Here is a 27808-nt window from a genome sequence, read left to right on the forward strand (position 1 = left end):
AAAATGGTTCAGGAATGGTTTGAGGAGCACAACAAGTTTGAGGTGTTGACTTGGCCTCCAAATTCCCCAGATTCCAGCAGGGTGATTGTTTTATTTTATTTATTTTAATGTCAACCAGCGCCAAATTTGTAAGACTTATGTGTCAGGATTTGTTCAAATAGCCATTAGTGATGCTTACCTTAGCAAGAACAACTAGTGATGGTACAATGGAGGCAAACAATAACACATCTCTATGACTAAAATAATTAATTACTTGGATTTTTCCATTCCCTCAGTTGTTTTTCCTCCTTCGCCCATATTAAAACATTGGCCACACTTTGAAGTGTGTACACTAAAACATGGCTGAACTTTAAGGCTTGTTTGGTAAACTGACGGCACTGGCTGTGTCACCATCCCCCTGGACACAGGTGACTCATGTCAGACCCAGTCCCTCTGTTGGGAGTAAACAGGCGAACACGTGGCCTGGAATGTGGCTTTCAGGAAGGACATTTGCATGTCCTTGTCACATATTTTCTTTCTGCATTAATGCACTTTCTGTGCCACCCATCTTTTCATTAAGATTCACAGATTATTATCATAGTGGTTCCCAACCTGGACCTGGAGTAACACAACACTGCACATTTTCGATTAGTTGAATCAGGTGTGTTTGGTTAGGGAGACATTTTTAATTTTAATTATCATTTTTTAATGGATGTCAATGGTGGAGAGTCTTCTATGCTGAATAAGCTGCTTTTGTGGAAATACAGCTTATCATCTAACTAGCTAATCTTTAACATATTTGCTCTTAAATAGGGCCGGGACTCGATTAAAAAAATTAATCTAATTAATTAGAGGCTTTGTAATTAATTAATCGAAATTAATCGCATTTTAATCGCATATAAATATTTTACCTGAGAACAATGAGAAGTAATTTTTCACATGTATTTTTAGTATACCATTGAATAATGACTGAATACATAAGCTTAATCAACAAAATATTGTTTATTTATTTCAGTCCAGCAGACCAGTGCAATGTTTGCCATTAAGTGTAGCAAAAGCATATTTGTGATATTTGAGGCTCGATGTGCTGCGGTGATATGCAAATTCTTTGTTGTATAGCAGGGGTGTCCAATCCTGCTCCTGGAGGGCCACTGTTCTGCTGAGTTTAGCTCTAACCCCAATTAAACACACCTGTACCAGCTCATTAAGGTCTTATTAGGCATACTAGAAACTTTAGCAGTGTATTGAGGCAAGCTGGAGCTAAACTCTGCAGGAGGTCAGTGGCCCTCCAGGACCGACTTTGGATACCCCTGTTGTATAGCTTGCACACAACCATGCTCTTGTCGACGCTTCCATCATTTCGTTTTTTAAAACTAAATTTCCCATCCACGGGGCTAAGCAAAACGGTCTCATCAGCTTCTTCGTTCATGTTCACTATGGTTTGTTGTTTTCATGGTTGTTGTCGTGACTCATGAGCGCTAGTTGGTGTTCCAGTATAATCGGTCCGTCAAAACTCATTCATTGAAAAACGTTCCGCGGGGCAAAAATAAGTGCGATTAATTTTTTTTTTTTTTTGCGTAATTAATTAACGCGTTAAAGTCCCGTAGTTAATTAATCTTAATTAACGCGTTAAAGTCCCGGCCCTACTCTTAAACATTAGTTTTTCTAGATCTATCTCTAGAGTTTACACTGAAAAAAAATGCCGTTTTATAAGAGAAGTCATGGACAATTAAGGTTAGGGTTATCAAAAAGTACCTGGATGACCTACTACTTCTAGTGGGATTCTAAAGTGTGAATAAGCATTTGGGTGTTTGCAAACAAACGTGATGTTTTCCTGCTGGAAGAAAAAGGCAGGTTTATATGCCCCAAATCTTACTTTTTTCCCCTTAAAAATGTGATATAAACTTGTAATTGCAAGAAAAATGTGAGAAAGGCCTAAAAATGTTATGTTTATAATTAAATAAAACATTATGTTGAAAATTATTTCATGCTGTAACTGTAAAGCTATTATGCCCCAATGAATATGTGAATATTATGTAGATCTATTATTTAATAGTAGATTTACCATAGCAGGTTTAATCAGTCCAGTCTGTGGCTTGCAACCATAAATGTCTGTGTTTAGCTCATAGACTTCACTTTTCAGAACTTGTGCGGCATGCTTGGATAAGCTTCACTGAGCGTCTTCAACAACGGAATAAGACATAGAATATTTATATCTTACACATTACACTTACACTGACCTTTGTTATCACATCTGCTCTCATGATAACTTTTGTTAGCTCTACAATAAGTAAATCCACTTCACAAGCTAATTATAACTATTAGCGATGCCGTAGAAATATACAAAGCTACCGCAAAAATAGAAGTTTAAACACAAATTCTAAAGATGGCTGTGTGCTTGTTTCTCTCTTGCAAACGGTCTATACAATGGACACTTTACTATCCCATGAGGCCACGGGAGAGGATTTGTGAATGGCAGTGAAGCTACAATGGCAGACGTAGTATGTCTGGATTACATTCATACTACACACTTATACTATTTAGAACATAATTTTTTAGCGACCGTGAAGTAATTACTCATTCAAAATAAGTACCTACTCAAGAGAGTATTTGATTTCAGACGTCTGCAGTGCTGAGAGTCCTCCGGGACTAGGGTTGGGAACCACTGCATTAGCCAATCCCTGCGTCCTACAAACGCAGGCCTATTATAATAAGCTCATCAATGGGAATCTCAGGCATCAAAATATCAAGCATCCAAAAATAATTCCTTTGCATTTCCCATAACAACTGTGACAGAAAAATGTCAGTAGTTTATTGCTGTTGTTCTTCCAGCAAAGAAGTTCCTCTGTGGATGTAAAGTACCTCATCATATCTGGTGGACTAACTGTGGTCTTGATCCCTCAAGAGACAAGAAAATCTTGCGTAATCCAATACAATGATCAAATGTGAAGCAAACAAAATTGTGTTATCCATGTCTTCCATGCTTGTGCCTGCAGTCCTGTCCTGTTCTCTGGTTTTAAGGAATGGATGGACTGAAACCCCTCTCTTGTGCTTATATACATGATTTGGGAGTAAAATGTGCCAAAAGAAAAAAAACAACAAACATCATGGGAGTAAGAGCATTTCTGTATTAAATATTTAAGATGTCAACACAGACTAAACAAGCACCAGGAATCGGGGCCTAAAGAAATGAAAGACATTTACAGTGGAGTCTGTTTATCAGTTTCAACACCTAACACACTGTGTTGCCTCATCAAACAAAGAGGCCCTACTCTACTTATGGCCATATTCCATTTCAGTCAGGAGCTTTAAGTAAATATATCAGAATGATGAGTGATTTTTGTCATGTTTTGATACAAAATACAGCACACTGTACAATGATTTTCAGTGAGGAGTGTGTACAGGATCGGTTTGTTTGGTTACTAATACTAAGAGGCATAACCCCCTAACGGAAGAACAGTTTCTAGATAGACAACACTGCCACCATGTGGACATACATAAGGCTGTTGCCAGAACCACCACACGTCCTGATTTTGTGGATCCTGGAACCACATTTTCTGTCCGAAAATTCACCCATAATATCTCTAACCCTGAACCTAACCCTACCCATAAGTTATAACTTATCCCTAATATCAGAGTGAAATGAAATTATGTAGAAACACCCATGTCACCTAAACTTGTGGAGCTTCAGACCAACACAACATGTCAACATCAACATCAGTTGAGGGCTGCAACAACAACTTTTAAATGACAATATCCTGGCCGGAATACTGTTGTCAGTGATATAATTCGGCCTATTTTAAATTGATTTCTTAATGTCTGGTGACATATCAAGCCATTTTATGATTTATTGAAATACATTTCTTACAGTTCCTTTAAGCACATTTTAATTTGACTGAGATATTTTTTCTTTTCTTTTTTTTTACAATTCTGTTAACTTCTTTAAAAGATAAATACGTTTTATTAATAAATAAAATTATTAAATATCATATAGCTTAATAGAGGCTAGGCCTAATATAATATGCAGTTACACTGAAATTGTTTTTATTTGCGGTAGGCAGAGTTAAACCATCAAACTTATATGTTTGTTTATTGCTTATGAATTTCCAAGATTTTCAGGGTTAAAAAACATTTTAATGGCAAGGATCCCTAAACAATCCCCTTGTGAGATGAATTCTTTATTATGCTTACAATGTCATTATAACCGCCTATAATATCCCTTACGAAACAAAAATATATTGCAATATACTAGAATTTATATTGCAATACATTAGAAAATATATTTCAATGTATCAGAAACTTCCTCATATATTTAAAAATATATAGCAATATATGGATGGACAGCCTATTGCTATATATTGATTCATATATTAAAATACATTGATATACAAACAAAACTGAATTATTTCATGTATGTTTATTGAAACAAAGTATTTTTTGTGAGTTAAGCAAGCTCCTGCATATGTTTACAGAGGTTGATTAACAATAGCCCAAATCAGATGGTGCATGACATTCAATATATTTTCTATATTTAGAAAATATGATGGTGCATGACATTCAATATATTTTCTATATTTAGAAAATATTTCTATTAGGGCCGGGACTTTAACGCGTTAATTAAGATTAATTAATTACGTGACTTTAACGCGTTAATTACGTGACTTTAACGCGTTAATTAATTACGCAAAAAAAAAAAAAAAAAAATTTTTTACCACACTTATTTTTGCACCGCGGAACGTTTTTCAATGAATGAGTTTCGACGGACCAATTATACTGGAACACCAACTAGCGCTCCGGAGTCACGACAACAACGAACCATGTGAACATGAACGAAGCTATGGAACAAGCTGATGAGACCGCTTTGCTTGGCCCCGTGGATGGGAAATTTTGTTTTAAAAAACGAAAGAATGGAAGCGTCGTCAAGAGCATGGTTGTGTGCAAGCTGTACAACAAGGAATTCGCGTATCACCGCAGCACATTGAGCCTCAAATATCACAAAAATGCTTTTGCTAAACTGGCAAACATGCACTGGTCTGCTGGACTGAAATAAATAAACAATATTTTGTTGATTAAGCTTATGTATTCAGTCATTATTCAATGGTATACTAAAAATACATGTGAAAAATTACTTCTCATTGTTCTCAGGTCAAATATTTATATGCAATTAAAATGCGATTAATTAATTACAAAGCCTCTAATTAATTAGATTAATTTTTTTAATCGAGTCGCGGCCCTAATTTCTATATTATATTTTAATCTGTTATATTTTAAAATATATGACAGACAGTGTACATTAGATTATTTCATATTTACCATGTATACAATATATATGATAATTATATACTATGTAATATAAATCAATATATTTAAGACATATGTTCCCATATAAATCTGATTATATTATCCAGTACATTGAGGTATATTATCTCATATATTTTTACATATATATTTACATATATATACAATGACTCTTCCAATATATAATTTCATATATTGTAGGATATATTTCAATATACATAGCAATATATTGAATAGTATAATGATATGTATTTAGTCAATATATGAAAACGGCAATAATTGCAGTATTGTCCCATATATTGCAATATATGACTTGCATATATAATATATTATTATATAATATATCATATGATATATTACCATGTAAATTTCACAATATATGGAGACACATGAAATATATTGTCAACTAATATATTGAGAAATATATTGTCAACTAATATATTGAGAAATATATTTTTGTTGCGTAAGGGATAGGCTAATATAAAAACGAATTAAAGTATTTAAATTGATATATTGGCCTATATCAATTGAATTGATATAATTTGTATGTTCAATTTGTTTTCAAAAATGAAGTAGGCTAATATAATTTGTATATTCAATTTGTTTTCAAAAATGAAGTAATTAAATAGATGTAGCTGCTATAGGGAACATGTAGTTAGCCTATCAAACATCTCTGAAACCCAAACCACACACAGATCTATTTAAACTGATGTGTTGCTGGTGTGTTGAGTTCGCACGCTACACTTGTGGTGGTGTAACTGTAAATGGCTGTTTTGTTACTGTGCTGTCTGTGCCCATCATCCGTTATTTCCACCACTTTATCGAGCAATGATGACGTTTAATCGCGTTTCACATTGCCTCTCATATTGAGCTATTTGGACCGCAAACATGACTCACACAAGCGACAAAATTCTCTCTATGAAACCGGAAAACCGCATTCTAACACTGTCTATAGAAAAATAATGTAAGTATCTATAATAGTTTAGTGGCAAATGTCAATATAATATAATGCTGGATTCTTTTGTATCCACAGGATTCTTTTGTAAGCTGTCATAATTCAATCACTATTCAACGCTGCTGTTTTTAACTCACATTTGTATGGTATGTTACAACATTTGTTAAAACACAATTAAGCCTTTAGAAACTCTATAACAAAATTGAATTAGCTTGTGCTGTTGATTTTAGCTCATGAGTATGCTAAAGCAAGCTGAGTAGCAAATATGGCCAAACCAAAAGAGCTCTAACAAAAGATATAGAGAACAAATTGCTTTATTTCATTAGAAAGTCTATAAGTAGCCTACAAGAAGATCCAAAACACTGAATGTTCCTAGAGACTCAGCTGGCAGCATTCAGAAGTTTAAAATGTGTTGTACCAGAAAACCATGGGTTTGAAGAAAAAGCACAATATCATTTCGGAGAATAAAATGTTTGATCAGAGCAACTGAGAAAAACCTTCCATTTACTGCCGAAGACTTGCAAGATGACCTGATGAAAGAAGGAAAACACATTTCAGTGCAGAGTACAAAACTATAGCATGGCCTTCATGTCGGGACATCATGCCGAATGCCACTCTTGCCCAAGGAGAACAGGCTGACTTTAAAATAGTAAAATTCCTTTGGATATACTTGTGGAGAATGTTTTATGGAGTGATATCATATGGCACAATACAGACTTTATCAGAGAATTTACTGGTTTTGTATCGGAGTTAGTATTAGCTGTAGATAAAGTACTAATTGTTGGGGATTTTAATATCCACGTAGACAATGAAAAAGACGCATTGGGATTGGCATTTAGAGACATTCTAAACTCTATTGGAGTTAGACAACACGTATCGGGACCCACTCATCACCTTAATCATACTTTAGATCTAATAATGTCACATGGAACAAATGTTGATACTGTTAAAATTCTGCAGCAGAGCGATGACATCTCGGATCATTACCTAATATCATGTATACTTAATTTACCTAAGGCTGCAAAGCCATCCCCTCGCTTCAAATATGGCAGGACGATAACCGCTGCGACTAAAGATTGCTTTGTACATAATCTTCCTCATCAGTTCCATCTCCTCAGCATTACAGATAGCCAAGAGGAACTTGATGCTGCAACAGAAACTATTGACTCTCTCTTTACTAGCACTTTAGACTTAGTTGCTCCCCGGCGCTTAAAGAAGATTAAAGCAAATAATCCAACGCCGTGGTACAACGAGCACACTCGGGCCCTTAAAACAGCAGCCAGAAAAATGGAGCGCAGCTGGAAGAAAACAAAACTGGAGGTTTTTCGCAATTTGTGGAAAGAGAGCATGATTGCATACAGAAAGGCCATAAAAACTGCTAGATCTGCTTATTTCTCAACTCTTTTAGAAGAAAACAAACACAACCCTAAGTATTTATTCGATACAGTGGCTAAATTATCAAAAAATAAAGCTTCAGCTTCTGATGTTTGTAAACAACACAGCAGTAATGACTTTATGAACTTCTTTACTAGTAAGATTGATAATATTAGGAATAAAATTATAACCATGCAGCCGTCTATTACAGTATCACTTCAGACAGAGCATTGTAGTGTCTCTGAGGAAAAATTACACTTATTCACTACAATAGGAGGAGAAGAATTGGCTAAACTTGTAAAATCATCAAAATCAACAACATGTATGCTTGACCCTACCGACTAGGCTATTAAAAGAGATACTTCCAGAGGTCATAGATCCTCTGCTTAATATCATTAATTCATCTTTGACATTAGGATATGTACCAAAAACTTTTAAGTTGGCTATAATTAAACAACCAAAAAAACGCAACTTGATCCTAAAGAATTAGTCAATTACAGGCCAATCTCGAATCTACCGTTTCTATCAAAAATACTAGAAAAGGCTGTGTCTTCAAAATTATGTTCCTATTTAGAAAGAAATGGTATATGTGAGGATTTCCAGTCAGGATTTAGACCGTATCATAGTACTGAGATGGCTCTCATTAGAGTTACAAATGATTTACTCTTATCATCTGATCGTGGTTGTATCTCTCTATTAGTGTTACTCGATCTTAGCGCTGCATTTGATACTATCGATCACAATATTCTTCTGAATAGAATCGAAAATTATGTTGGCGTTAGTGGAACTGCTTTGGCATGGTTTAAATCGTACTTATCTGACCATTATCAGTTTGTAGCAGTAAATGAAGAGATGTCACACCGATCACAAGTTCAGTATGGAGTAGTGCAAGGCTCAGTGTTAGGACTGTTCTTTTCACCCTGTATATGTTACCACTGGGAGATATCATTAGGAAGCATGACGTTAGTTTTAATTGTTATGCTGACGATACTCAGCTCTATATTTCTTCACGCCCTGACGAAACCTACCAATTCACAAGATTAACGAAATGCATAGCTGATATAAAAAATTGGATGAATAGTAATTTCCTGCAACTTAATTCAGATAAAACTGAATTTTTAATTATTGGACAGAAAAGCTCCACAAGTAGTAACCGAGAATACTGTCTAACACTTGATGACTGCTCTGTCAAGCCCTCGACGTCAGTGAGGAACCTGGGTGTGCTCTTTGATACCAATCTTTCATTTGAAAGCCACGTTTCTAGCATCTGTAAAACCGCATTCTATCATCTTAAAATATATCTGAATTACGGCACATGCTTTCAATGCAAAATGCTGAACAGTTAGTGCATGCGTTCATGAGCTCAAGGCTAGATTATTGTAATGCTCTACTGGGTGGTTGCCCTGCTCACTTAATAAACAAACTCCAGCTGGTCCAAAACGCAGCAGCTCGAGTTCTTACTAGAACCAGGAAGTATGATCATATTAGTCCAGTTCTGTCAACATTGCACTGGCTCCCTATTAAACATCGCATACATTTTAAAATCTTGCTTATTACTTACAAAGCACTAAATAGTTTAGCTCCCCGGTACTTAAGCGAGCTTTTAACACATTATACTCCATCACGTCTATTGCGGTCTCAAAACTCTGGCCAGTTGATAATACCTAGAATATCTTAATCAACTGCAGGCGGTCGATCCTTTTCCTATTTAGCTCCTAAACTGTGGAATAGTCTTCCTAGCATTGTTCGGGAAGCAGACACACTCTGTCAGTTTAAATCTAGACTAAAAACACATCTCTTTACTTTGGCATACACATAGAACATTTTTAACTTTCATTATTCAGATCAATTGACTGATTGTTAGGCTGCATTAACTAGGTCAGCCGGAACCGGGAACACTTCCCATAACACCTGATGTACTCGTTACATCATAAAAAGAGTGACATCTACGCTAATGTTAGTCTCTCTGTTTATCCCGAGGTTTATCCCGGATCTGGGCCCTGTCCGGATCGGATGGTGGACCTGCCTGGACATGACCAGCTCATCCTGGAGTGTCTGCTGAGCCGTGTCCATCGGTGTCTCCTCTGAATTTGCCTCACTGGCACGACATGCTCAAAACCCGTCTTCGGCGCAATAATTCCGATCTTTCGTGTATTCATACTCTTGTGTAATCGACGCCCCATCCCATCATTTATTTCCAAATAAATCGGTCTCTTCCGTGATACCCTGAAATTTTGAATATTCCAATCTAATATGATTTCTGACCTGTAAGGTTGCCAGAATAATAATCTTACACGGTGTGTTAATAGGCCAGAGGAGAACTGGCACCCCGAATGAGTCTGGTTTCTCCCAAGGTTTATTTTTCTCCATCACGCCCTGATGGAGTTTTGGTTCCTTGCCCATGTCGCCTTTGGCTTTGTTTGCTCAGTTGGGGACACTAAAAATATGATTAAAGTTATTCAACTTAACATACAAATAAAATGTATGAATTAGGTCTTATTTAATTCTATAAACTTAAATACTGATCTGCCAACATTGTTGCTATATGATAAATTAAAATAAGCTGATAACACCACTGTTTTCTCCAGTACGACTGTACAGCCAAATCTAATTTTGTCACAATATTATCCTGTTTGACACTGTGAAGCTGCTTTGACACAATCGTGATTGTAAAAGCGCTATATAAATAAAGACAATGCATATGAGCAGAAGACCATCATCTCCAAAGTCATGAAGGCAGTCCAGTCCTGTAACCCAGGACTTTGGGAGCTTTGCTGTTACAGAAAGTAAAAAAAAAATCTTGACTGTATGCAGCATATTATGAAATCTTAAAAGTATCAAGCTATTTTGGCAAAGACGGTGAGGGCTTTGTTGCAGAGACTGGAGCTTGATAATCAATGATCAATATTTAAATATTGATTCAGGGATCAGTTGTAGAAAGCAGTGATAACATAAAAAACAAAGATTATCAGTGAGGAATAGGCCGAGATTGCAGTAGAGAGGTAACAGGGGATTCTAAGCGCTTACAGGCAGCATGTATTGCAGGTTATAAAGAATAAAAGATTCTGCACAATTTAACTTTTTGGGTTGAATAATTTATAACACAAATGTTTAGAAAATGTTTTTATTTCTCATTAACTTTATGCACACAGAATTACTCAAATGTGTCTTACAGTTTTTCTCAATTGCTAAAACACCAAACCCTATTGTCTGAACAAAATGCTCAGTTGCCTGAATCCACTGATTGAATCAATCACTCTTTTGGCAAACCCATAAGCACTTTTCACCTGTTTAGACACAGCTTGCCTACACATTATCATTGTGATGCACCCGTGCTGCATGGTGATTCAGTTTCAAAATGTTGTTCCATTTTGAGTAGATTGAATTGTTTTAAGGGGAAAGGTTGGTTTTGCAAGCAGAGTCGGAGGTTTTGTGAATGTAGCTTGAATTGGGGTTTTGTGTTCACCGTTTAGAGAAAAGAAGAGCAGCTGTCAAGAAACGTCTTAGCAATCGAGAAAAAACTTATTTTTTTCATCAAATATTGTTCTTTGTTAGAATAGATATTGGCTAACTGCATGAGTCGTATTATTTTAGAACTAGATGGCTGACATATGGACATGTACACAGGAGGCTCTGATAACAAATTACTCTAAATTGTAATCCAGGCATGGGTATTATTATCTGTAAAGCTGCTATGAAAAACAATGTATTGTGGAAAGCACTATACAAACACATGCAAATTGAATAAGGCCACCAATGTAGTCATCCAGAATGCACATGTATGGCAATTCTATGCTACATACATTTTATAATTTCATATTCTTCAAAGTCAAGCATCATTGGATTTCAAACACCTAAAATAGTGTCCAAAGTAACAATGTGAAAACAACAGTACAAAAAAAGTTTTATTTCAATATCTCCAAGCTCTCTGAGGTTCACTGCCCCAAAATCAAATACAGTCAATAGAGAAAGCATTACAAAGATAAACAGTGTCAAATACTGATAAAAACAACAGGCTGAATAAAGCTTCATGCAGTCTGGAGACATGAACTGGAGCTTCATTTAAACAAAATCATGTTAACAGCTATCATACATTTGTGCTCCCTTCTACAAATGAAGAAGTCCACAAAGAAAACAGCTATACAGAACTGGGTTGAGTCTTTACATTACTTTAAAGATGCACTGGTGTTTTTACACCATTTACACCATGCAAAGTCACCCACAACCATTTGACATTGTATTTTATTTTTAATAGAATGATTGAATATGAATATATCAAGTCCAGTGTCCTCAGATTGGTTTAGGCAGAGATGTGACTTCCTCCAGGCACTCATCATAGGCTTCTTTATAATCATCATGCGGTTTGACCATGATAACACAGGTTGGCCTTTTGGATCCAGCTGACGAGCCTAAATCCTATAAACAGAGGAATACAAACACATGAGTATTGTCACTCTGTACATTACATTTTATTCGCAAAGGGAAATATAATATTATATACACTTCTAAACTTACAACTTTAGATGGAACATAAGCATAGGGCATGTTTCGGTCTTCACACATGATTGGTAGGTGGCAATACACCTCGATGGGAAGTGTGTCTCCAGCAAATATCACAATACTGAAAGATGAGAGAAAATGGTGCTTAAAAACAACACACGTATTGTGGACCAGTGACCATGATATTAAAACATGAGGAAAATAAACCATCTTACCCAGTCTCCCCTTTGTTGATGAACTTCTGTACCTCTTTTACTCCTCGTCGGATCTGTTTGACTTTAGCAGCTGTGAAAAAACAATGACTAACTTGACTACAACCACGTGTCGCTCTTAAACAATACAACTGCAACCGTATTAAGTGTATACTTTAATTCAGACCCAAGAGTGCTATATTTAACGATTATCGTGAGTGGGGGGAAACATATTTACCTTTCTTGACGCATTTGTAGAGCTTCTTGCTTAGTTTACGCGATGCAAGCGGGTTTGCGATGGGATTTATATTAGCTATTAATTCTTGATACGATTTCTCCGTTCCCCCGGTCTCCTCTTCGCCTGTTTTCTCCTTCTTTACCTTTGTCATTTTTTGCTAAATATGTGAGTTATCACTAAGAGTGATTTTCTGTTGCAGTAGAATGAACACGTGCGGTGAATCTGAACGTATTTCCGGTGTTTTTTCGCCACACTATTTCGACGTTATGTACTGAGAGTTCGTTTGGAAACACTGACCCCTAGTGCAGAGAATGAACAAATGAAAAGATTTTATTCAGTCAACGCCTCGGCCTCGCACACATACACTCAAAACTGCTCGTTTTCAACATTTACAAAGAATACATCTGCAAAAACATTAGAGAATGAACAAATGAAAAGATTTTATTCAGTCAACGCCTCGGCCTCGCACACATACACTCAAAACTGCTCGTTTTCAACATTTACAAAGAATACATCTGCAAAAACATTAGTTTAAATGAAAATAGCTTACAGTTTCTTCTTAGTTCCAAAAAAGGAAACTATCAGGGCAAAATAAATACATAAATATTTTTGTTAACGTCATCTCCCAAAAAAACAGTTTCAATTTCACTTTGGACACATATATATATATATCTGCCCTCAAAAAGAAAAGACTTCTAGCATTTGTTTTTGGGTAATGGTGGCCTATAACACTTACTTTACACATTCAACAACAGCCAATGACTTTCTAAGTGAATGCATGTATGGGTTGGAAAAACAGTTGCAATCAAAATTATTTAACCCCACCAGACTGTAATAATTTACAATTGTAGGCTTCTCTAAGAAAAAACAAAAAGAAAACAAAAAAAAATATTTACAATAATGGACTGTGTTAACATTAACTAACCAACACGTTTACTGCATTTGTTAATATTGCGTTAAAGGGATAGTTAACCCCAAAATTAATATAATATAATTTTTATATATTATTTACTGACCCTCAAGAATTTCCTTCTTCTGCTGAAATTAGATATTTTGGAGAATAAGGGGATAAACAGTTGATGCACCCCATTGACTTCCATAGTATTTTCCCTACTATGGAAGTCAATGGGGTGCATCAACTGTTTGGTTACTGACATTCTTTAAAATATCTTCTTTTGTCTTTAGCTGAAGAAACTCATACAGGTCTGAAACAACTTGAGGGTGAGTAAATGAGTTTTCATTTTTGGGTGAACCATTCTTTAACATTAAAATGATGCATAATGAATTCACATGAAGAATGAATAGTCTATTTTTAAATTAACATTAATTAATGTTGTAAACATGACTGTTTTATGATGCCTACTTCATTAACTAGTGTTAAACATATAGATCATTATTATAATGTGGTAGTAACTTTCTAATAGAAGTCATTACTGTCAACTATTAATCACTTGCAGAAACCACCACGACAAGGGTGTAAAGTGCATTTTTCCGGGTCAATTTAACACCACGATTCAAGAATTCAGCTTTACAAACATTAAATGGGCATTTGACATTCTGTAAATCAGGGTTCAAGACAAAACTAAAACACAAATAAAAATGCCTAATTAATCTGTGTAGATTACAGGTTAGAAAAACAATGCAACATTTACAAAGACATAAATAACCATTACTTTAAAGAGTAAGTCAAATGTGTAGTTGTCTAGAGATACTAAGAGTGTAAAAAAATAAGCAAGAGAGGACTGAACCAAGGCCCTGTCACTGCTCCTGTGTCTTCACAGCAATACCCACATGGGCATGGCGAATAGTACGTCCATGCAACATGTAACCGTCTTGCTTCACCACAGCTATGGTGCCGGGCTCCACTCCCTCTGCTGGAGTATGGCAGACTATTTCATGCTGATAAGGGTCGTAGGCGGCACCCACAGGGCTCATCTTCTCCAGTCCATGCTTGGTGAAGACGCCCTGCAGCCGCCCCTGTATGTGTGCCAGGTATTGTGTCAGCTGCTGCACTCCATCTCTCTCCTCGACTTCTGAGCTCTTCTCCAACAGGTCTGCCACCTCCACAATGTCACGGCAGAAACTCTGAATCCCTGCAGGAGCATAACTTTTAATACAAAACTGCTAGAGCAATGTGCTGTTATATGCGATGACATATCAGCAATGTGTGTAGCTAAATTAAAGGAGGTTACCAAATATTTTGGCGTCCTCTACAAATTTCTGTGTTCTTCTTCGAACATTGTCCGAGTCAGCTACGGCTCGTTTGTATCTCTCCTGTGAAAAGAGTTTTCAATTAACAAATGCCAAAAGCAAAAATGAAAAAACAACAACAACCAAACTGCAGATACAACATTGATTAAACCTGATGGCAAAAATAATACAGATAGGCGTATACAATTTATTTACAACAATTATTGTTAATTTTGTTGATGAAATCTATGATAAAAAAATGTTTGTTGACAACCTTTTTTCCCCCTCCATGACTAAGACAAGACAACACAAAGGTAAATCCCCCAATCAGAGCCATTCCCTTAAAAGGATACATTTTCCATCCAGTGTTTTACTTAATCGTTGCAATCTGGTAATCTTGTGCAAGCGCTCTCTCCACACTGCGGAAGAAGAGCCAATGTAGACTAGAGTGCGGATCGGGCCGCATTTTTCTGTCCGAGCCCGGCCCGCGTCCGACAGAGCAGTAACCGAACCCGACCCGAGCCCGACAGGCATTAAAATATTTATGTCCGAGCCCGACCCTAGGTTACTATTGACATGTACGTTTGTTTGTGTGGAAAGCCCGCTTTTATTAAGCAACTGTAGGAAGGCATTCTGAAATGTTTACAGACGAGCGCATCAGCACGCGCATGGGGCAGCAAACGTTACACAGAGCCCAATCAAATAGCCAACTGAAATTAAATGAACAAAGGTCTGCTAAAAATGGCCCAAGCTAACAGAACAAAACATTAACATAACACAATTGAAATGCTTATTGAAATGAACGTCATCTTACCAATTTTCTCAAACTGTATGGTTCCTAAACTGCAACATGGGATCTATTTACATAATCTATCCATCAAAGTTTAGGCTAATCGAGGTTTTATGCAGAAAAAGGATTGCATCAACTGTGGATGGCTTCAAGGCTGTCCTGCTGCCAGCAGCGCTGAAGTTGCGCTCACTGGAATGACAAGGATGCTGCGGGCAATATGCAAGCATGTGTTGCGCGTTGTTGTCACGGCGACATAAACAAATTTCCGCATGCAGGAAGATGGATGTTAGGGTAATATTTTACATTTATTTTAAAAACAAAAACAAACCATTGCATCAAGTTAAACAGGCCCATTGGCTACTTGCATAATAAGCAGTTTTAAATTTAAAAGGTTCAATGCCTTATCGCGCTGATGTGACCGAGCCCGACCCGAACCTGAACGTTATTTCTAAATATCTGTCCGAACCCTCCATCCTCTAATGTAGACACAGTCAAACAAGTAAGCTGGAGTTCAGCAATCTCATTTGAGATATTCTGCTTAAAGGGGTGCTTCCATTTCTGCTTGGTTTTGATTATGGTGAGCAGTATAACATGTCTTGATACTTATTTTTTATTTTAAAGCCGTATTTTTCTTATATTTTACCTTTATTCCACACCGCAGTCTCCACTGTCCTTTGAACGGCTCGTTTGCTTCCTGCTTCTATTAAGCCCATCCCTCCGAAAAACGCAATGGGCTTAGATTGGTTAGATGGCCAAATGTAGTTTCATGTATTTTTATTGGCTGAAGTGCCAAGCACAGGTTGTCCGGAAACGCCACACCCTTACCATTACGGGCAGAAGTCACATCTGCTGTGACTAGCAAGGGTTTATGATGTCACCAACCCGGGAAGAAGCTTGTTGTAGTCCAAACCGGCGTTTTTGTAGGCAATAAACTGCCATAACTTTAAAAGACAATATTTCCGTTTGCATTGAACTTTCAGCGCAAGCAGCAATATTACACACTAACTAAAGTTAAAAAAGTGAAATCGTATGCAACCACCCCTTTAAATGGTAGTGTCATTCAACTAGTCTGTTCTGTCACATTCTCAGTGATAAACTGTAATAAATCCAAACATGATCTCGACTATATTTGCAAATGTGGTCACTGAATAAATGCACTTATGCAACCTCTGTGTGACAATAATACAGTCTTTTTTGCCGTTGTTTTACCAGAACAAAATAAATATAATTTAGAAATATTACTAGGAATTTACTGCTTTAATTTATGACAAGTTTGTTTTGCCAGTTTTCATTATGTAGTGTGTTAATTAATATGATAAACTGCCTGATACGATAACCATTATGCAGCATGATGAAAATGTGTTCATAGTTTTCATTGATTAAAAATAAATTCCTAGACATTTATAGGCCCGGTTTCACAGACAGGGTTTAGGCTGAGCCAGGATTAGGCCCTAGTTCAATTAGGATATTTTAGTAGCTTTTATTATCATGCCTTAGAAAAAACATTACTGGTGTGGGTCTTAAGACAAAACAATGAGAGTGATTTTAAGATTTGTTAGTATAAGGTGCTTTCAGTTAAAACAGCTCAAAAATACATTTTAGTCTGACTACGTTAAGCCTGGTCTGTTTATCTGGAGGTAAGTTGACTAAATATGATTTAAAAAAAACGAAATATTACTCTTGACAGGACTAATACTAAAGTACTTTTTAATTTTTATCATATTTAGTCAACCTTGTCATGTTTTTGTGTTTAGTGTGTGTTTTAGTTTAGTCACTCAGGAGAATTAAATTAAATTAAATAAAAAAAACAACAATGTGAACTTACTGTAAGGTCGTGAACCTGCTCCTCCAGTTTTCTAGCTCTCAACTCCAACGTCCTGACAAGTGTCACAGAGTGACTGTTGTCATCATCTCCATCGTCACCATGGCAGTCGTCACCAGGACTACGCTGTTCCGCCGCAGTGCTGAAGAGCCCTACAACGGACCTGGAGGAAAGAAAAATAAATAAATTCCTCAGCATGATCACTGCATCTAAATTTAAAATGTATTTTATATTAGGCAGCTTCTAAAGCACGTATATCAAAATCCCTCTTTTACACCACAGTTAAAAGACTCGTATTCAGCATTATGCTGAAGCTGAACACAATACTGCAATACTTATGTAACATGTTTATTTTAGCATAAACATATCTGATTGCCAAAGTAATATTACAAGAAACAACACATCATATATCATATATATATTATCCCAAAATATTTTACATTGCCAAAATCACACAGTTCTCTATGGCAGAATAAAAGGTTTTTTGGTGAATATTGGATTTTTTTTTCACCTTAAACTTAAACTTAAATTTAATTTAATGTACAATAATGTAACAGAATTAAGAGCTCCACACAAGACATGCATGGTAAAAACAAAACAAAAAAATTATGAATTCACTCCCATGACTTATAAATAATTTAGTTGTACTGGTATGATTTAACTAAATTAAAATGACATGATGTCGAAGTGCATTATGTCATTTTAAAATTAATTCATGACGTATCACTATATTCTATAAAACCTATTTAGTTTGAGTACATTAATTGAAGTACATTTAAATAATAAATATTTTGCTATATTTAACCCCACAAAATGTCAGTGGAGCAACTGAATAAACAAACAGACTTGAAGAAAACTATTTTAAGTATGCACACTTTCCATCTCAGGTGGTACAACTACAGAACTTACATATACATACAATTTATCAGTTCAAGCAATCATTCATTTCAAGTTATTTCATATTTTAGTGTACACAGTATCTATTAAATGCATTTTTTTTTAAAAAAATGGGAAACGGGGTGGGGGTGATGTACGTTCTTGAATTTTTAATGCGGGTTCAATTTGATCAAAAGGATCAAAGGTGGCTAAAGTTTATTTGGACAATAGTGGGATTATGTCGGTATGTACCGCGAACAAAGAGAATCCACAGGAATGCAATAAAACCCATCAATCATTTCGAGTAATTACACGTTTAACTTACTCCATTAAACATTAATAATTGTGAAAGTAAATGAGCCCTAGGATTGATGATTAACTTAACGTACAAAAGGGAAAGTAAAGTTACGAAAACAAACCTTGAAATGAAAAATATTGCCAATGTAACGTTCATTACACACACACACACACATATATATACATATATATATATATATATATATATATATATATATATATATATATATATATATATATATATATATATATAGCATTGTTACATTTCATTGCCCGTCAGAAGGCCAAAACATTTTAAAGTAAAAAAAACAGAGAGACAGATGTGATATTAAAGCTGACAGATGTGATTGATGAAGTATTCTTGCTAAACATAAATTAAACTACAAAATGACAAATGGTCGACGTGTTCGTCCTTTCTGACCAAATTTAAAACATTCTTGGTTGTATTCATTGATCACATTAAGGTTTGAGTCCCACTAAACCGTTAACGTAAACTCTCTCGTTAACGTTAGCCGGCTAGCAGCGACGCTTCCCCCCACAACACTTTTTAAACGGTTTAACTGGCGATAGTGTGATCGAAACCTTCTATTTCTCGTATTATGTTTACATTAGTCTAAATATTAATCTATAAATCATGTTTTACCTGGTGACCGCGCTTGGTGTTAACCTGCACAAATCGATGGGATATCTTCTCGTAGCGTTCAGAAAGCGCACGGCCATTTCCTCAGTAGCGTCTGTGGGTGGTTGGGACGTGCGCGCGTGACCTGCTCGACGAGTCACTGTTCAGTATCAGCGAGTCGATTCACTAAAACAACTCTAAAAATGAATCTCACGTTACTGGTGCTGCAAAAAACTGCAATCCTACAACTACGGTCAATTATATCGTATCGTAAAACCATTAAATCAGACAGGTGTTGTTGTTTTTTCCTTCGGTACTCCAAACGACTGATTGAATCATTTAACACAACTCTGCTTCAGGGGGTTGTAATTCTTTTGTGCCCCAGGCATGGCAAGGACCACCCACCCAGACAAACAGCCAACTCAGAGATCCCCTAATATAACGTGGTCGACTTTATTCGTAGCACAGTGTCAAAAAGCATTAATAATATTAACTCTCCACGTTATCCACACTGAAAATAGACGTAGAATGTATTTTAAGGAAAACTCCCCTGCAGTGCAGTAGCCTAACTTCATGGATTCCCGGTGGACAACCCTGAATCTGCTCGATAAATTGTCAGTGAATTAATTCACTGATTTCAGAAGCAAAGCCTATTGTAGTTGATTTTATCCACCATTAATATATAAAAGTATTTCTTCTATAAATAAAACTCCAACAAATATTTTTTTGAAAACACATTTATTACAGTTATCAATATATTGCAGAGGGAAAAAACACAAAAACAATGATTGTTGTCTTTCAAATGGTTTTATGTACAAAGTAGAAATAAATAAATCTTGTACATTAAGTGCCCTAGTATTAAAAAAAAAAGGGGGGGGGGGGGTCCTTTGAGTTTCACATAACACATAAAAGAGGGAGATATTAACATTGTATCTCAGGACTGCACAAACAAATCAGCAGGGAAACCACAATCAGAATCCTGTGGCATTATACAATAAGAAGCGAAACAACACTATTTCACAGAATTCAGGCACCTTTTTAAACATTTATATTAAACAGATATATGTTTATAAAACACTGCTTCCTGAACATTCCCTTATCCTTGCCATCCTCATGCAAGTTTTATTTAACATTCATCTTTATTTACATACAGACTACCATCAAATACATGATCAACTGTTCAACTGTCCTGTGCATTAGTGTAGTGTAGTGGACAGCTAGGGTGATCACAGATTAAATATTTCCTTTGGAACCAAGATCCTCAGACTCTCTTGATGGCAGCAGTATAATTACATCACTTTCTTTGACTCCCATTCCTAAATATAAAATAATACAGAATAACAGAATTAAACAGCATCAGTTTTGAATGTTTAATTTAATCTAATTTAGCGATTCGGTCAATCATTTACCTTGGCTTTCTGCATGACATTTCCTTTGGCAGACGCATAGATGGACAGGGGACGTTTCTTCATTTCAGATGCACAGTTGACCGGCACAGTGCCATCATTGTAAATATGTTCCTTTTTTTTAACAGGAACCTACAAGTATTAAGATACAAAATGCTTTTCAATGTAAATTCCTTTTACTTTAAAGGGGAAAAACATATTTAGAGTCAAGAATGCATGTACTTTAATCATGGGTTTGCTTTCCACAGGTGCCCCCAGAATTCCTCCAGTCAGAGACTTCTTGAGTTTCTCTTTCACCTCCGTGAGTCGCAATTCCAGGTCCACTCGCTCAGCTTCCTTCTGACGGCAGCTTTCCTCCAGCTGGGCCAGATGCTGCTCCATGGCTTTGTGCTGTTTATCTGTTGCACATATGTACAAAACATATAACATTAAAGTGCCCCTATTATGCTTTTCGAAAATGATGGTGCCTTCCATGAAGTGTTATAAAGCTGTGAATGTGAAAGTTCTGCAAATTTTAAAGGGTTAGTTCACCCAAAAATGAAAATTCATTTTTTAATTACTTACCCTCATGTCGTTCGACACCTGTAAGACCTTTGTACATCTTTGGAACACAAATGAAGATATTTTTGTTGAAATCTGATGGCTCAGAAAGGCCTTCATTGACACCAATGTAATTTCCTCTCTCAAGATCCATAAAGGCACTAAAGCTGTCGTTGCAAAATCCATCTCAGTAAAGTGGTTCTACATCATTTTTGTGCGCAAAAAAACGAAACAATGACATATAGGGGTGGCCGATTTAAAAACACTGCTTTGTAAAGGTTCAAACCGTTATGAATCAGTGTATCGAATTAGGGGTTCAGATTGGCAAAGTCATGTGATTTCATTTTTTGGCGGGATGGGGATGGGGGGGGGGGGGGGGGGGGGGGGTTGTTTGACACGCGATCCGAATCCTGAATCGATACACTGATTCCTTAAGCCACAAAGTTTCAGGAAGCTTTGTTTTGAAATCGGCCCATCACTATATAAGTCGTTATTTAAAACGTTGAGCACAAAAACTATTCTCTTCACTTCATAAAATGATTGTAGAGCCACTGTAGTGAGATGGGCTTTGTAACAACGTCTTTAGTGCCTTTTATGGGTCTTGAGGGAGGAAATGACATTGGTGTCAATGAAGGCCTTTCTGAGCCATCGGATTTCAACAAAAATATCTTCCTTTGTGTTCCGAAGATGAACAAAAGGTCTTATGAGTGTTGAACGACATGAGGGTGAGTAATAAATGACAGAATTTTCATTTCGGAGTGAACTAACCCTTTAAAGATCAATTTGCATTCTGAACTGCCTGAAACAAGTCATCAGTAATTCCAGCCTTTCTTTCCACACAAACCTACATGGGTCTGTAACAAATTTGTGTAATAATACCAGCCTACCCTGCTAGAAATTTTACGTTCTTAGAATGTCTCCCCGCTGGTGTCAAGGACGTCACCTAGTAACGTTCCCAGAACGTTCCGAGACGGTCATGATGTGAAATTCTATAAAGGGTTCTGGGACGTTAATTGGCAGAACTTCACGGAACATTCAAGATGTTCTCGGAATGTTTAAGGGACCATATTTTATTAGAAAATTTGATGTTCCCAGAAACTAATCAAAGTAATGCTGGTAAGACCTGGTGACGTTCCCAGAACGTATACAGTAAAACAAAGGATTTGCACCCAAAAAATCTTCTCTAAAAATGTATTTTTTTGTGATCCAAATTCATATCCAGAACACTTAAGTACTGCACTTCAATGTGTGTTTACAAACCTCCTTTCTGAATGTGCTAATGCTAAAGTTACCACTATCTCTTTCTGTATTCACAGAGACCAAAGCTTGTTATTTTTTACCCAAAAATGCTTACCCCCTGTACAATTCAGAAGCGCACTTTTATTACTTCTTGAAAATAATGCTAATGACATAGCTCTGATTTCTGTGAATACAGAGACAATAGTATAACTTTAGCCACCATATCGCATCCATTCACAAAGGTGATTTGCGTACATTCACAAAATATAATGTGCAGTACTTACATGTTCTAAATATAAAGATGGACAAACAGTTGGTATTAAAGCAACTTTGTTCAAATACTGTGTTTTACTGAGCCTAATTTACAAAGCAGCCCAGTGATTCACACGAACATGTTCTGAAAACATTCAGTAAACATGATGGAAGGACCTAAATAGGTCTCCTGAAGGTCCTGCAAACATTATGGTAATGTAGTATAGAGACCACTGCACTGAACAAGATATGTTGCAGCGCAGTTCCAAATGAAACGTCCCCATCTGACTAACAAGGAACTGTATGGGAACGTTCTGTTAATGTCCAAAATATCCTCTTTGTAATGTTGCTCTGTGACAATAGAATAACAAAAAGTGGGAACGTTCTGTAAATGTCCTGTTTGTAATGTTGCTATGTGACCATAAAATAACCAAAATGGAATGCCCCCCTAAAGTAATATAAGAAACTTTTAATTGCAGCACTTTCATAGCCAAAAGAGGACGTTTTAGGAATGTCCTTAATGTTCTGTAAAGGTTCTGAATTTTCATCACCTTAAGAGAACTTTTAGAGAATGTTGTGCAAGGTCGCGAGAACATCCCCTCCTATGTGGGTATGGACTTCACTGGATTCCACAAACGTTTACTTTGACCCGCCCTCAAACACTGTAGTTGTAGCTAATGCCTAGGAGAGTTTGGTTCACATTTTTGAAATGCACTTCCTTAGCATTGTCATTGATAAATCCTCTCCCGAGGCCTAATGGGATAGTAAAGTGTTCATCAAATGCACACTTCAGAATCTCTGAAAGTAGTAGGTCATTCGGGTACTTTTTGACTACACTTTTAAAGGTACTATGAATTTGGTTTTCCGCTTACTATATCGTAGAGAACAGCAAAACCCGCCCAATTTGCTACTCAAAATGAGCCCAATCACGGTCCGGTGGACCCGCGGCAAAATCTGTTAAAAAAAAAAAAATTTGGAGGGGTTCCCCTGCTAAAATGCGCATTCTCTGGGGTAAATATCAAATCTTTGGGGTCACTGACATGGCAACACTGGTAGAGAAGTATGTGATTGCAGAGTAGGCTCTTGGAAAGGAGGGGTTTAGAGAGACTTAAACCTTTATCAGACACTGTACTGCAATATATATTATGAGATTTTTTTTTTTTTTTTTACCTTGGATGCATGTAAACATATTGTAGGTGGCCTCCAAAATAAAAATAGGGTTATTTAAAATTGCATAATAGGGAACATTAAATGAACAGCTTGTGTAACTTGAAAATATTGTCAACAGGTGGCGCCAGATACTGCAAAAAAATTATAACAAACCTACTAGCATGTTATGGACAACACCTGATTGACACTCAGACAAGTTTCTCTTTCATTTTTAAAGTCGGTCACCTGTTGCGTTTTTCAGCCCTTCCTTCACCACTCTCTTTTCTGAGCGCAGTGACAGCAGACTCTTTCTGATTTCTTCTTTTTCTTTCTCTAGCTGCTCTTTCTCATTGAGATACCGCCTTGCATCTTCTTCCGCCCTCGTCTTTCCATACTTACCATAGTGATTCACAGCTACAACACAAAAACAAGACAGAATTGGTCATAAATGGCAATTCAAGAGAATTTAATCAGTACAATTATGAGACTATGATTGTGTTTGTACAGATGATGCTCAAAGTTCAACCAAAAAAGTGATTTTCCAATGAAAACAAACTTACAGGAACCGTGTCGCTTCACTGTGATCTGTGTGTCACCCGTGGCTGTATCCACACTGGACATAGAGGAATAACGCTTCAGTTTAGACTGATTCTCATCTACTTGCTGGTGGAAAAGAGGAGAAAACATGAGGAGTAATTACAGTTTGTGTGAAAACAAACTTCTTGGCTTCCCTTATGACAGTATTTATTTAAACATTATACACAATGTGCTTATTTAAGAATTTTCGAAAAAGTTCCTTTTTTATAAAGGAACTTGCTTACAATGACAGAAGATTAGTAGCTGACTAGACAGCAAAGACAGTTGCACAACATTACCACCCAACATAGGAAGAAGTGGTTGTTGCTGCCTAGTCCATAAAAAATGAACTAAACTCTAAGAGGACGGTGGTTATTCTTGCTGAACTGCAGAAACAACACCCATATGGGCAGAAACCTGCACTAACCTCCCACACAGAAAATACTATGAGTATGAAAGTACAATAGTGTTTGAAAGTTTAATTCAAATATTTGTGAATGAAGTCTTTTCTCACAAACATACAGTAAAATGGTGATATTGTGAATATAATTACAATTTTAAAAAATTGTTTTTCGTTTAAATATATTTTAAAATGTAAATTAATCTTGTGATGGCAAATATGACTTTTTCAGCATCATTTCTTCAGTGTCAGAAATCATTCTAATATGCTGATTTGGTGCTCAAGAAGCTAAAAAAAAAACATGTTTATTTTAAAATAGAATAGTTGTTACCGAGAGGCTCGATTTAACCAAGCAAAACAACATTTTTTGTTAACACTTAAGTTTAGGGCCCAATTCTCACCAGTTTCTTATTAGCATGCATATTACTAAGATATTGGCGTTTTATTAGTACTTATAAAGTATATACATATCAATGTCTGATTCTGCATGACTTTATTCTACATCCCTAATCCTACCCAATAGCTAAACTTAACAACTATCTTACTAACTATTAATAAGCAGTAATTAGGTGTTTGAGGCACAAGTCATAGTTAATAGTTAGGTAAAGGGATAGGTCACCCAAAAATGTAAATTATCCCATAATTTACTGCTCAGGCCATCCAACATTCTTCTCTCCGACGAATACATTCGTTATATTAAAAAATGTCCTGTAGAATGTATCTCACAGTTCAAAATGCTTATTGTACGTCCAACATCATTGTCACATCAGTTATGCTTTTTTAAGTTTCATAATACGGAAGGTGGTCCGACGGAAGCTTTATATAATGTTAAATATGGACATTTTTCTAACAAAAACTCATCGATTTGCTTCAGAAGGCCTTTATTAACCTCCCAGAGCCGTATAGATTACTTTTATAAAGGAGAGATGCACTTTTTTGGGATTCAAATTTTAGGCCCACTGCCCAAAGCTTGGAAAAGCCAGGACATTTTTTAATATAACTCTGATTTTATTTGTCTGACAGAAGAATATCATATAAACCTAGGATGGCTTGAGGGTGAGTAAATCATGGGGTAATTTTCATTTTTGGGTGAACTATCCCTTTAATAGTGAGAATTGGACCCTAATCTAAACTGTGACCTATTTAAAAAACATTTTTTAAACAAATTTGATCAATATTAGCACCTTACCAACACGCTTTCATAGGGAACTTCATCGTAAGTCCATGGGTCTGTGGATGGGCTGCTGCTCGCCCACCTAACAAATACAATTTTATAGAATTAGCATACAAATACTAACATTTCTATACACATCCCAACATTAACTATAATATATATACTAAATATACTCTAAATATACTCAAGTCTACTCACAGAAAAGAGTGTCGTGCTGCATTCTGGATGCTGCTGATGGTGTCCACATCCACATAGTCATAATGCAATGCCTCAGGGGTGGTGGCGTTGCCTGCTTCAGCCAACAAAACCCCCAGCCAGCGGCCCATCTCCACAGAACAGCTCGCCTGAGGTTCATTATGTTACACAATTACCAATATTTTCTTAATGAAAGACCTTAAAATGTATCAGAGATCCATTTTATTACCTCCAGGGCAGCCACTTCTGTGCTCGCTCGCATGATACGGAAGGCAAAAGGATGTTTGGGCCCAAGACCGGGTAAGACGTCTACACCATGAAGGGCTAAAGAGCTAACGTGGGTGTGAATATCCCCTCTGTCCTTATGGAAATATAGAGTCCCATTCCTCACACAACACCAGCGTTCCTTCCAACACTGATTCACCAGAACATTCAAGTAGCCTAGGAAGAGAAAAATACATCTTGCAGGAAAGTCTCAACAGATGAAAAAGATTAACAGCTAATCGCAAAGGGATGTATGTCTCCTCACCACAGCGGGGATTGTCATCCAGGTGGGAAAGCGTGTTGGTTTCACCCGGCAGAGGCGGCTTCTTCTTGGAGAAACTGATGATGCGGTTGATTTTCCTGCCAGCAGCTCGACTCATAGATCCAGTCAGCTCAGAGAATGTCCCTTTCTTGCCCTTTCCTACAGGAAAAAGCACAGGAAGCATCATAAGAGGATGCATAGAGTGCAAGGACAAGACATGAAACACATGTTTGGATTCTATTTACGAAAATGTCTTTGACTTCTTCTGTTGGCAATGTTAAGTTGATAAAAAACGAACAGTACATTTAAGTGTATGGCTGTTGCGTGCAACACTTGAGTTTTGAAGTGTTTTTATGCATGCTTTAAATCAGACTCCATCTGTTACACTAACAGTAATGAACATAAGCAAACTATGGGTGTGTGTTATTAAAGGGTTAGTTCGCCCAAAAAATGTAAATTATCCCATGATTTACTCACCCTCAAGTCATCCTAGGTGTAGATGACATTCTTCTTTCTGATGAATACAATCACAGTTAAATTAAAAAATGTCCTGGCTCTTCCGAGTTTTACAATGGCAGTGAATGGCTGTTTCTGTTTTGAAGTGCCTCTATCCATCATAAAAGTGCTCCGAGAGGTTAATAAAGGCCTTCTGAAGCAAAGCGATGTATTTGTGTATAAAATATCCATATTTAACTCTTTACAAACGGTAATCTCTAACTTCTGCTAACTGTCGTACATGCGTTCATGAGAGGCATAGGATGAAAAGCTTGGAAGAGCCAGGGCATTTTTTTATATAACTCTGAATGTAACTATTTGTCTGAAAGAATAATGTAAAATACACCTAGGATGGCTTGAGGGTGAGTAAATTATGGGCTAGTTTCCATTTTTGTGTGAACTATCCTTTAACATCTGTGAACCTTTAATTTGATAGATTTTAGATTTCAGTTTTATTAAAAAAACATTTTTATTAAATGAATTAGTCAATAATTTAAAGGGTTAGTTCACCCAAAAATTTTAATTCTGTCATTAATTACTTACCCTCATGTCGTTCGACACCCGTAAGACCTCCGATCATCTTCGGAACACAAATGAAGATAATTTTTTTTGAAATCTGATGGCTCAGAAAGGCCTTCATTGACAGCAATGTCATTTCCTCTCTCAAGACTGATAAAAGGCACTAAAGACGTCGTTACAAAGCCCATCTCACTACAGTGGTTCTGCA

At 36.5% G+C, this 27808-nt stretch overlaps 3 protein-coding genes across 3 annotated transcripts in view; all 3 read right to left on the bottom strand.

Annotated features, from left to right (window-relative positions):
* Nucleotides 1-11493: 11493 nt before the first annotated feature.
* On the bottom strand, nt 11494-12811 carry nhp2 (NHP2 ribonucleoprotein homolog (yeast)). The gene is made up of 4 exons (XM_067423408.1): nt 12536-12811; nt 12322-12391; nt 12122-12227; nt 11494-12022 (listed from the first exon to the last, which is right to left on the bottom strand). Exons 1-4 carry the CDS (start codon nt 12684-12686, stop codon nt 11897-11899), a joined length of 453 nt encoding a protein of 150 aa, XP_067279509.1. The 5' UTR covers nt 12687-12811; the 3' UTR covers nt 11494-11896.
* A 147-nt stretch (nt 12812-12958) lies between these two features.
* Nucleotides 12959-19303, bottom strand: grpel2 (GrpE-like 2, mitochondrial). The gene is made up of 4 exons (XM_067423406.1): nt 19154-19303; nt 17341-17500; nt 14728-14809; nt 12959-14628 (listed from the first exon to the last, which is right to left on the bottom strand). The coding sequence occupies exons 1-4, from the start codon at nt 19228-19230 to the stop codon at nt 14294-14296; spliced, it is 654 nt and encodes a 217-aa protein (XP_067279507.1). The 5' UTR covers nt 19231-19303; the 3' UTR covers nt 12959-14293.
* A 570-nt stretch (nt 19304-19873) lies between these two features.
* The window catches only part of afap1l1b (actin filament associated protein 1-like 1b), a 28564-nt gene continuing 20629 nt past the window's right edge, over nt 19874-27808 (bottom strand). The window contains exons 11-19 of the mRNA XM_067423839.1: nt 26590-26745; nt 26290-26501; nt 26064-26209; nt 25881-25947; nt 24276-24378; nt 23962-24129; nt 20758-20933; nt 20539-20667; nt 19874-20445 (exon numbers count right to left, since the gene is read on the bottom strand). Of these exons, the coding sequence (XP_067279940.1) occupies nt 20419-20445; nt 20539-20667; nt 20758-20933; nt 23962-24129; nt 24276-24378; nt 25881-25947; nt 26064-26209; nt 26290-26501; nt 26590-26745 (1184 nt within the window). The 3' untranslated portion in view covers nt 19874-20418. The remainder of the gene's footprint in view (nt 20446-20538; nt 20668-20757; nt 20934-23961; nt 24130-24275; nt 24379-25880; nt 25948-26063; nt 26210-26289; nt 26502-26589; nt 26746-27808) is intronic.

This window comes from Pseudorasbora parva, chromosome 18 (genome assembly GCF_024679245.1).
Source record: "Pseudorasbora parva isolate DD20220531a chromosome 18, ASM2467924v1, whole genome shotgun sequence".
NCBI classification, from domain to species: domain Eukaryota; kingdom Metazoa; phylum Chordata; class Actinopteri; order Cypriniformes; family Gobionidae; genus Pseudorasbora; species Pseudorasbora parva.

What these genes read in the sequence shown, in the direction of transcription:
- grpel2 (XM_067423406.1), bottom strand. Translation starts at nt 19,230, where the DNA reads ATGGCCGTGCGCTTTCTGAACGCTACGAGAAGATATCCCATCGATTTG. An exon ending in ACACCAAGCGCGGTCACCAG is followed by an intron (nt 17,501 to 19,153) that starts GTAAAACATGAT and finishes TCTTTCCTCCAG; the next exon opens with GTCCGTTGTAGGGCTCTTCA. An exon ending in AGAGGACGCCAAAATATTTG is followed by an intron (nt 14,629 to 14,727) that starts GTAACCTCCTTT and finishes ATGCTCCTGCAG; the next exon opens with GGATTCAGAGTTTCTGCCGT.
- nhp2 (XM_067423408.1), bottom strand. Translation starts at nt 12,686, where the DNA reads ATGACAAAGGTAAAGAAGGAGAAAACAGGCGAAGAGGAGACCGGGGGA. An exon ending in CTACAAATGCGTCAAGAAAG is followed by an intron (nt 12,392 to 12,535) that starts GTAAATATGTTT and finishes GTTTTTTCACAG; the next exon opens with CTGCTAAAGTCAAACAGATC. An exon ending in ATCAACAAAGGGGAGACTGG is followed by an intron (nt 12,228 to 12,321) that starts GTAAGATGGTTT and finishes CTCATCTTTCAG; the next exon opens with TATTGTGATATTTGCTGGAG.